At 38.9% G+C, this 11,641-nt stretch overlaps 1 protein-coding gene across 1 annotated transcript in view; it reads left to right on the plus strand.

Annotated features, from left to right (window-relative positions):
• Nucleotides 1-10,694, plus strand: part of LOC111345978 (uncharacterized) — a 25,952-nt gene extending 15,258 nt beyond the window's left edge. Inside the window, 8 exon segments of the mRNA XM_088748603.1 lie at nt 1,893-2,003; nt 2,130-2,249; nt 4,374-4,464; nt 4,581-4,955; nt 6,985-7,119; nt 7,648-7,729; nt 7,731-7,867; nt 10,171-10,694. Coding sequence (XP_088604729.1) covers nt 1,893-2,003; nt 2,130-2,249; nt 4,374-4,464; nt 4,581-4,955; nt 6,985-7,119; nt 7,648-7,729; nt 7,731-7,867; nt 10,171-10,511 — 1,392 coding nt within the window. The 3' untranslated portion in view covers nt 10,512-10,694.
• Nucleotides 10,695-11,641: the final 947 nt, after the last annotated feature.

Genomic DNA, 11,641 nt, shown 5'->3' on the forward strand with positions numbered 1-11,641 from the left:
CTACTTTCTGTGAATGACACCAACGATCAAATAACTGTTCCTTACTCCTAGCAAATTCTACGTAGGTTTGACTACTAACTTTCTCATAGTTTCTAAACTTTTGACGATACGCTTCAGGAACTAACTCGTAACCCTTTAAAATAAGATCCTTAACTTCGTCGTAACTTGCAGCTTGTTCTACACTTAACTGTGTATATATTTCCCTAGCTTTACCAACCAATACACTTTGTAATAACATAACCCAGTACTCTTTAGGCCACTTAAGACTACTAGCTACTTTCTCGAAGTGCAAAAAGTACTTATCAGCATCTTTTTCTTGGAATGGAGGCACTAACCTAATGTTCTTTGTAACATCAAAATTTTCACTATGCTTTTCACTACCCGAGACTAATCCTAATTGCATTTGTACCTCTAACTTTTTTATTTCCATTTCATGCTGAAATGCCAATTTCTCTCTCTCTAGCCTCTCTTGTCTTTCCTCTCTCTCCAGTCTTTCCTTTCTCTCCATTTCTTCTCGTCTTTCTTGTCTTTCCATTTCTTCTCTCTTCATCTCCATTTCGTCTCTCTTCAGCTTCTCTTGTCTTTCTATTTCTTCTCTCTTCATCTCCATTTCTCTTTCCTCTTTCCTTTCTTGCATCTCCAACTTTCTTATTTCTAACATTGTTTTTGACGATGTTTCTAACATTGTCCCTTCAAAAACCTCAGTATCCACTAAGTGGTTTACTATAATCTGTCGTATCTCATCCTTTCTCATTGCTTGCTTAGACTCTAACTCTAAGTGTTTTGCTAATAATATAAGTTCGTCTTTCCTTAACGCATTAAATACTTCTTTGTCGGGACTCGACATAAAGTCTTCTGGATTAAACTTTGACATCTTGATATACTCTATGACTACTTAAGTCGACAATAACTTATCCTTGAAATACTCTACTATAACCTTCACTACAAAACTCGCTCCTGGACAATAACTTATATGCCAAATACTTCTGTAAAATTCGCTCCTGGACAATTACCTCTGCTCTAAATACACTTCCACAAAATAGACTCCCGGACAGGCCCCCAATTTCTGTTACGGTATTTTCCAAACCGCCAGAAAGATATAACTCGTACAACTCAACTACTTTATTGACTGACGTAATAACTACGAAGCGATATCGACAACCAGTACAATAACTATCTTTTTCACTTAGCTACGGAGCGATATAAATACTAATACAATCAGTGTCCTTATAACTTAGAGCCCTTTACAAATAATATCACTTAAATCTCAGTGTACTACCGCACAACTCACAGTTCTCTTGAAAATCTTTAACAAAATGTCGACGTCCGTAATTCTTTCTCTCATGTAGCCTTCCACACGGCTTTCAATTCCAGTAAACAACTCTGTCCGGCTCTCGCTCCTCTGGGCTCTTCGCAACAGCAGTTATAGCTCACTAAAAGGCCTTCCTCTTTAAGCTAGCGTGACTCCTTATATATCTTTCAGAAAAGTTCTAGAATGTTCTAGAGATCTGTAATATTGCTATTTTTAGAAACATTACACTATGATTACATCATAACAAAAATATGTTGAGTCACGGTTCTAGAAGGTTCTCCTTAAAGTTCTCGCTTAGTCATCATGACTAAATGTTCTAGAAACTTCTTCGTTCTATTTTTAATAATTACGTAACGCAACACACTCTAGAAAAATATGGGCGCTCTCCATAACAATTATACTTGGACCTCTGCATTTGTGCCCAGGCTTGATAAGAATTCTCTCAGTTTCATTCCATTAGAATTTTTTCATTGAATTTTAAGGTATTTTACTGTGTGAAATCACTTGTAACTCCGCATTGAAAAATACGTTACGGTACTCACTAGAAGTAAGTCTTGTTTTTTGCACTGGTTCTTTACAGACCTGGTTTGCGTTTGCTAAGTTACATAAACCACTCTTCACTGAGCATGGCTCTGTAAACTTTCCAAATACGGATCCACCCACAGATGAAGACAACAACGCTTACTGCGAGGTAAGTGTACAGTGTAAGTCTGAGTCGAGCACTGCGATTAAAGAAAATTAGAGTAATTAACGGTGATGCTCAGGAAAACAGTTATTCAAGAATTTCCTCACTATCTATTTTTCATCTTACTAACAGTTTGTACACTTTAAACGAAGTTTCAATGCGATACCATCCGTCCAAATATCAGCCAATCACAGCACAACGGCGAGTGGAAACATGGCGCCAGTTCATAACGGTATTTCTGCGTGGATTGAGGTAAGAGCTTTTTACTTGGTAGACTTTAAAAAATGTTGTATAGGCTTAAAAATAATTACTTGATTATCAAAAATCATCAGAAAAATAGCCATCAACTTTACCGTTATTTCTGTTTTTAATTCCTCTTACATGATGTAGCAGAGAACAATAGAGAGATTTAGCACCATGTTTACGTAAAACGTGAAAGGCAAGAGTGACCAAGTGACCTTGTTTTTCGCACCATTCTTTGATGTTTACCAGTTGCGCTTTGCCGTTTCTATACGAAAGTAATCTGTTTCGCTTTTGCAGTGTATGTTAGCATACGAAGATGAAACAAATAACAATTTAATACATAATCGGAAAAAAATCCAAGTCCCAGATGGGATTTGAACCCAGACCCTCCGTGTACGTTCTTCCACTCAGTTTTCTCAGTTCAGTGTCAGTTCAGTTCAGGTTATTAAGAAAAATTGACAAAATACAAATCATGATGTACCGCTGCTCGCAGTTAGCTACAGCTAACCGAGGCGAGCAGTGGGTTGACGCATTAAATGAAGTATTAACACACAAATTATGCTAAGTGGAATTACAATTACAATACATATATCTTATTAACCAAGCGCGAGGGCCGTACTGGGAGAATATCGGCCCGAGGTCTTGACAGTACGGACCGAGCGCAGCGAGGTCCGTACAAAAAAGACAGAGGGCCGATATTCTTCCAGTACAGTCCTGAGCAAGCTTGGTTAATAAGAGATTTATTATACGACTGAAGTTCAAAGGGACACAAGAGCGGTGTCATTCGGGACCATTCGGGACGGTGGCCGGTCCAATACTTAGAGAATATTGACCGGCAATAAAGCATTTTGATTGGTTAATTTTAGTTATTGGCCCTCTGACTGCCCGAGTCGTGTAATAATAAGTAGAATTAATTATTGTCATGCAATACATTATAATAGGCTTACAGAACTAAGAATTAAGTAGGAATAGTTACAATACTAATTTCAGAGGTAAGTATTAAATAAGCATAATTACGATACTAATTTCAGATAATGAAACCAACAAAACAAAGTAATAGTTACAATACTAATTTACAGAACTAAGTATTGAGTAGGAATAATTACAATACTAATTTCAGAGTAGAAGTTAATTGCTGTAAAAAGGGCGCCAAAACTATTCCCTTTTAAGTAATATGATGTAATGTAATCTTTATTTAAACACGATAAATTCATCAGCCCATAAAAATACATATCACATACGCTAAGTTATTTAAAATTCAAACTACATGCTATAACACTAAAGCTGTTTTCCGTGAATGCCGTGCGTTAGACTTAAAGAATGTCATTGATCTTACGTTTAAATAGCCCCAGAGACTCTGTGTTCCTTATATGGTGTGGTAGACTGTTCCATAATGTGGCGCCATTGTAGCTAAAGCTTTTTCTGTAATAATTAGTACGCGCTAGTGGAACATTGAGCTTATTTTCAGAGTCCCTGAGGTCATAAGCAGAGTCACGCCACGTAAACTTTGAATACAGATACCTTGGAGCTAGCCCGTGTAGACATCTAAACATCATGGTGGCTTTATGAATTTCCTGCTGGCGTGCAAGATTTTTCCACCCTAAAAACTCGAGTAGCTTATTTGCATCAGCATCATAGTTAGAGAATGTCAACACACGGGCTGCTCTATTCTGCAATTTCTGCGGTTTGTCTCGTAGCGTTTTCCCACAGCTACCCCAAACAATGTCACAGTAATCAAAGTGAGGTTTTACTAAAGCTTTGTAAATGAGATGTAAGGTTGATGCTGGGATCAGGTGCCTAATTCGCTTAAGGGCCCCGATACAAGAGGCGATCTTTTTCGTTAGTTTTTCGATGTGATTATGCCAATCGAGTTTATCGTCTATTATTACACCAAGCGATTTCGTAGCTGTAACCTGACTCACTTGAGTCACACAAGGGTGCCTTCAAATCCACCATGAAGTGCACTCACGCGAAGCTAAAGCAGCCAGGCTCGCGCTATTCACATGAAACGTGAAAGGGAAAGCTGACGTTTACCGTTTCTCGTAAACGCGGTTCCACATCTCTCAATTATCTCGACTGAGATAGAAATATAGAATTCAGTTAAGTTTTAAAAGAACTTTGAATTATTTGCAGAACATGAATGAGTCTGGATTCAGAGTCTGCGTCAAGGAACTGTACGAGACCAGATATGATCCTGTGTCAGTGAATTATGCGGTCCTAACAGGTCGGTATGCAACCAATATTTAGACGGAGAAGATGCGACTAATTTAAAAAAACCTTCTCACATATGAATGAATTTCTACAATTGTTTTCAAGATTAAATAACATATTTATTTCCAGACATCTGCAGTCCCGGATGGAGCTACTTTAATGGTTTCTGTTACTTCACAAGTGATACCTGTACAGATTGGATCACAGCGGTAACAAAATGTAGAAAAGAAAACTCAGTCCTTGTTGATGTCAACAATACTGAGGAAAATGTTTACATTCAACATCGTCATAATGGAGATAAGTCCTGGCTGGGTTTGAATGACAGATCAACAGAGGGCGGCTTTACTTGGGTTGATCGTGGACATGGAAACTTTACAGCATGGGCCGAGAATCAGCCAAATAACTTCAAAGAAGAAGATTGTGTGCACGCACTTGGTGTGAAATACAGCTATGAATGGAACGACGTGCAGTGTAGTGATTGTCATCAATTTACTTGTAAGAAAGGTAAGTCCAACATATTGAATGAAGTTTTTAAGATATCGGATATAGGTTTCGGATACGTGAAGCAACTTGGAACATTCTTCCCCTCCTGCACAAGATGTCAGTTCATATGTCCTTGCATTTTGCCACGTTTCTTTTCAGAACAGTTAACTTATAACTATTTGTACTTTTTGATGGATAGGCACTAAAAAAGCTGGGTATCTTGCTTAAGGATACGGTAGACCTTCGCGGGCCAAGTTTTGACAACATATTTTTTTGTTGTACCCCAAACAAAGCATTCCTATTTTAACTACAGCTTCCTCAAAAAAATTATTTTAAAATATTGAAACGCACTCGAGTTATTTACAACAACGTGTTTTCAAACTAAATTCTTTGAGCCGCCAAAGTGTGAAAAGCCAACTGTATTGTGACAACACAAATGACTCCCGTAATGTTTTTCGCGGCAGAACATCTTGGGTACGATTAGTCGCATAAACATCTTCGTATGTCGGTTTCACGTGTTTATCGTAGCAGTTAGTGAAATAATGAGCAGAGTCACAAGTAAAAGGAAAAGAGCCCTCGGGTTGAAGCTGAAAGGAAGCCTGGCCGTAATAGCCAGACATTGAAGGATTTCGATGAAGAATGGAGAAAAGTCTCGACGAATCCGATAAGGGCTCGTGGTATAAGCAGTCTTTGCTGCTAAGCCATCGACAAATTCTGCCTCCGCCTGAAACTTGCATCGGAAAGTGGTGAAGAACCAAAGCAGACTAGCGATGCTGTGTGGAGAGTCTTCTGGGCTTCCGCTCCTGTGTTTCTATAAGCGGTCGACATTTCGAGTTTTCCAGAGTATTGACATAACTTGACATGTGGTTAACCAATGGCGTGAGATGATTGAAAAACTTTGGAAGGGAAAAAAACCCTCTTCGTTTTTACGTATCTGCGTCTTCTTTGGACGAGTTAATAGGGTATCAAAATCTTTTTGTATCGACTCGAAATTTGGTCCGAAGGCTCCCATAATATTAATCTAACAAAAACGCGTGGGGCTTTTCCATATTTTAAAAGTTATCTCCCACGATGGTCTCCGACGTAACGCGTACTGGTAAAACTTTGATAACCAAACTTGACAGATGGATTACAAGGCAACCAATAGGAATATCGAAAAAAAACGCACATGGTTTTTAAGACCAACCAATTAGGATTGAAACTGCGCAGAGGTTTTACTTGTTCGGGTAGATTTGATACCCAATTAATTTGCTCGAAGAAACATCGTCCGTTTCGACTTGTCGCGCTTTACGATTAGATCAAGTGAAAACGAAACAATTTTTGCTAGAAAACACATTTCATAATCTTTCCATTGACATATAGTTTATGGTGGTTACGCTTTAAATAGCCCGGTAACAACTTTTTCCGCTAATGACCCCCTCTAAGATCTACCATATCCTTCACTATTTCAAGCAACACAATGATTCTATTGTGTTACGGTATTTTCTCAACCGACAGAAAGATACAACTCGCACCGACACAACTACTTTACTAACTGACGTAATAATCTTACTACGGAGCGATACCAATAACCAATACAATAACTATCCTCTTATCCTAGAGCTTCTATAAAACTATAATCTCAGTGTACTACTGCACAACCCACGGTTCTCTTCAAAGATCCTTGTAAAGTATCGATGTCCACTTAAACTTTTTCCAACGTAGCCTTTCACACGGCTGACGATTCCAATAACAGTAAAGAACTCCAACAACTCTCTATAGTCCGGCTCTGTAATAACACTAGCTCCTCTGGGCTCTTCACGACAACACTAACTCACTAAAAAAGGTCTGACTTTAACCTATCGCAACTCCATATATATGTTTTACAGAATGTTCTAGAACATTCTAGGGAGTGGAAGGCGTGGATTTCAGCGATACTCCTAATCAGTTCCGGGTACGGAAATACGCGTTGTCAGTAAAGGGCAATTAAGTTCGAGGGGCCTAACTTAACCTTTTCTGATTCTTTCGTGTTAAAAGAGTGTTTACTTCCTCATTTTTATTTCATTACTAGACTTCGATGAATGCCAACATGATCGGAATTATTGTCACAAGCTGGCCACGTGCACAAATGAACGTGGCTCGTACAAGTGCAAGTGTAAAGCTGGATACCCTGGAGATGGATTTGATTGTTATTATAGCTATGCAGGTGAGATGTATTGTAAAACAACTTGAAATACATTTTTATAGCCCTTTATGTCCCAAAAAATTTGAGGAATGGAAATATGTAAACTTTAACAAGAAACTGTCGGTAAAGCGGGGAAGTGAAGGCTTGGTGTTCGTACTTCGAGATTTTTAACCAAACTCAGACTTTCTTTTTACACTTTGATAGGAAAAGAACTGATTTCAAAATCTTTTCTGTGTCTTTTATCTATCTCAAAAAGTAATTTTAGATGATTGTTTCATGTTCTTTTCGCATACGTGAAAAGTGCTTTCCGTGCGTGACAACTGTATGGTATTGTAGTGATTAACATAACGCTTCGCAGTAGTGGACAAGTTTCCTGTCTCAGGAGCCTCGGTGGTTTATGCTCTGCGTCACCAACGAGTTCTCTAATGTTCAGTTGTTTGCTGTTGTTCTGTCAATGTTCCACATCTTCCGAAATAACATGTAAAAATGTTATGGCAATGAAAAAATTTGGGTGTCAACGGTGAAATAATACTTATTTCCTGTTTTAAGGCCTGGGTTATTCGGCAATATTGGCAAACGATGACAATTACCTTGGATCCCTGAGCAGTTGGTTAAGCCCTGTTGTGCAAAGTCCAGCGCTGCTGGAGAGCATCAGTGGATGGTTGGGCTGCCTCTACCTTCCACTCATTGTGTGACAACAAAGGGCCAACAGTGACCATTGTCCGTGTCGGAAAATACATATTTGGTGGATACAACAGCTTATCATGGAGTAAGTGCATAACCTATAAAATTTGCTTGCCTTTTCTCCTCGCTTAAATTAAAATCTACGAGCGCATCTGGTTTCTAGCTTGAAAAAAAAAAAAACAAACAAACAAACAAACAATCACTCAAACAACACAAAACAAAACAGTACAATGGGGTCGATGGCATATTAGATCAGGAATACTGAACTGTGTCTTATAACAGTGTCTCAGAAGTAATAAACACTAATCATGCCGTTATTTTTGAGTGCCTTTTAAGTTCACGTTTCAACGAGCATCTATTTCTGCATAATTGTGAAAAACAAATTGCCGCCAGATGAATTATTTGACTCATCAGTTACTAGAGCGATGCGCGAAAGAAGCGAGGGATATATTCAAACAGGACCTGTACCAAGTTTCAACCACGGCAGGTGAATTTAAAAATTTCTAAATTTTGAAGAAAGTAAAAGGCAACTGAAGCATCTAATGTCATTTCAGGGTTTGTGTTCCTCCGGGCTTCCTAGGGCCAAACAGGGTGAGATTCAATATTCCACCCCTAGGCTGATTCTCGATATTTTCAGGCAAGTGGTCGTGGAAAGACTTCTATTTTACATGATATTTGCGAATGTTTTACTGCAATGGGGTCAATGAGTCAAGAAATATGATTTGAAAATAAACGCGCACCGCCATCGAATAAACGCCGTCCATGACTACAGGCGCTAAAACATAAACGCTAAAAATTTAATAAACGGCGTTAATCGGGCAAATGAGATATTTAGAATGATATTGATGATGACTCGTGGCCTAACATGATATCCTTTGCACACGATAATATAGAATAAAATTCTCTAAAGTATATTAGCGTCTCTGAAAATTTGAAATACAGATGTGAAGCGATGATTGGTTTAAACGAAGCGTAATCTCGTAAAAGGAAGTCATCGATCCCACAATGCATGATCGCTGACGGAGTTCATCATACAAATCCACGGTCAATCACTTCTGCCTTGAATTCTTATTCTCCTTCGGGACGGATTTTAGCTGAAAAAATATCATTTGTAGCTCATACTTCATTGTCAATTGATGATCACTGTGGATTGTTCCAATTACATAAAATTCGCGAAGCGGTTGTCCATAAGCCGGACAAGGCTTTTGAGGGTAGCTTGAATTCAGTTATTTCATCACAAAGTTAAATAATCTGTCTATGCGCGCAGAGAAGTTTCCTTGGATATGGAAGTGTTCTAAAGTGACAGCTTTATTCATATCAGGAACAAACCCAACAAATTATCGCCCTATTTCAATTTTACGCTCTTTCAGCAAGATCTTGGAGAGTGTAATCCTCTCAGCTGTACGAATACCTTGATTCAAATAATTTACTTTCAAACAAGCAATTTGATTTTCGTTGTAAGCGTTTAACAGCCACTGAATTCTCTGGCTTTGCCGATGAAGTCTTGTTAAACTTGGAAAAAGGGAACATTTGTGTTGCTGTATTTCTGGATCTTACAAAGGCGTTCGATACAGTCGATCATAGGATCTTAATGTCCAAATCGTCTCCCCGGTCTCTGCAGTGGTTTTCTTAGTATGTAAGTAATCGGAATCAGCAAACCTCTTGTGAAAATAAACTATCCGAAGCCCTTCCCGTTACTTTCGGGGCTCCACAAGGGAGCATCTTGGCACCGTCATTGTTCCTTGTGTATATTAACGAGCTACCTGCTGCTATTAAACACTCCAAGGTATCATTATATGCTGACGAAACCGTTCTTTTACTGCTTCGCAAAAAAAACCTCGCGAGCTGCAGAGAAAATTGAATGCAGACTTCAACAACGTAGCATTGTGTAGTCAGTTCATGTAGTCAGTTCATGTAGAGTATGTAATTTCTAAAGTTAATCAACGGCTCGTTCCTGAACAAACCACTTTATTCGTCAGCTACTTATGCCCTCGTAACTTTAGTGTGGCTCAACCTTTAACAACGTAGATTTTATTATCGCTATATCAGTATGGCTATAAGTGTATTTATGGCCTCAGGAATCACTCAATGGAGCCACTAGCCGACAGGGATGTTCATAATTATAACACAAGAAATAGGATTATACTTAGACTAACCCTTGCAACCAAAAATTGGGGTAAACAGAGTGTGTTATTACTCACTGAAAGATTGGAACAACCTAGATAAAGTCATTAGAAATGCCACTGCACCTGCACCAATCTAAGTTCGGACCTTTCTGGAAACCACAGTGACGTGATGAAAGTTTCCTAATCGAAGATTATAAGTGTTTGCTCCCTTAAAAGGAAACGACAGTTGAATAACATTTTGAATGATTTACTTATCATTCAGCTTCTAGTTGTGGATGGCAGTACACTTCGAGCGCCTTTTTGTTCTCATTGGTTAACAAGCCAAGCTGGGGACCAGTGAAACTGACCCAACAAGGGAAGCTTAGTTACCTCGGGAGCCATTCCATATACAGTTGTTCTAGCTATGGACCCACATTTGGTGGAGGATACGGTATTCACATTTCCGACTACGCCTCATCCAACACAAATTCTTACACAAACCCTGGATACACCTACAGTCCACCATCTGGGCACAGTTATAGCAGCTCCTTCGCCCAATCATTCCTGGCAGGAAGTCATCATTTTCAACCTGATGAAGTTGAAGTGTTTTACGAAACCACTTAACACAGACCTGTTGAATCAAGTGTCATGAAAAATTCGAACAGGATTTAGAAAACTAAAAACGTTAATTCATCATTTTGAAGGCTTGTTACGTAAAGTAGACTTATGGTAAACAGCGTGAAAAGTTACACAAGTAATAAAATATTTCAAAAAAAGTTCCTATGAAAGGGTTTGTAGTCCACCTCGGGGGAAGACATCCATCACGCAGTAATCTCGTGCGTGGGAAATTAACGTCTCCTACCCCTAACCCTGTAGGGGACGTGACCTCCATTTATTCGTCCCTATCCGAGAAGACTAGAATATGTATATCTTATTAGACGTTTTGTTGTGTAGTATCGCTGAGTATTTTTACGAGTTGTGTCGTATTTTGACGAGCCCGTGAGGCGAGTCAAAATACAAATAACGAGTAAAAATACTCAGCGATACTACACAACAAAACGTCTAATAAGTGATTTATTATCCAACACGCCAAACTGTCGTTTCAGCGGGCGAATTTCGCGGATATTCATTTGCGGGGAGTGCGTGACAGAATTATGCGAAGCGGAACGGAATTGGCGCGTTGTTGTGTTGTTGTTTCTATTTTCTTCATTAAATGAAGAAATTTTCTGGTCGTCAACCTGTTTTACTTCGTTCGATTCATCGAAAGAACTTGGATCTATATTTCCCAGCCATTCAGACTCTTCGTCGTCGAACTATGATTCAAATTGTCCGCCACTTTTTTTTATTTTTTTAGTAACTACAATCCAATTCTTCGCTTGCGCGATGCGAGAAAACCTGTTTAACCGGTACTACAATAGACGAGTACAAATACCGCGTGATATTTGTACTCGTCTATGGCATTATTTGTACTCGTCTAGGTGTAGTTGCATAATAACTAACCATTACTCGATGTTACAGAAAGGTAGCATATTCTTCTCAATTATTTTAAGACCTTGAGTGTTAGTCCGGCCGGGGCTTGAGCCCTCGACCTCCCGCACAACAGTCCAGCGCTCTATTCATTGAGCTAACTGTTGTGTTGCACTAGTTCGCAATGACAGGCGTGGCTTTCGAAGAATTTTAAGTTTTCAATTTCCTTTACTGTTTTTTAATAGTTGAAACAAAATAAATATTGAGATTCGGCGATTAATGTTCAC

Source organism: Stylophora pistillata, chromosome 2 (assembly GCF_964205215.1).
Source record: "Stylophora pistillata chromosome 2, jaStyPist1.2, whole genome shotgun sequence".
Taxonomy (NCBI): domain Eukaryota; kingdom Metazoa; phylum Cnidaria; class Anthozoa; order Scleractinia; family Pocilloporidae; genus Stylophora; species Stylophora pistillata.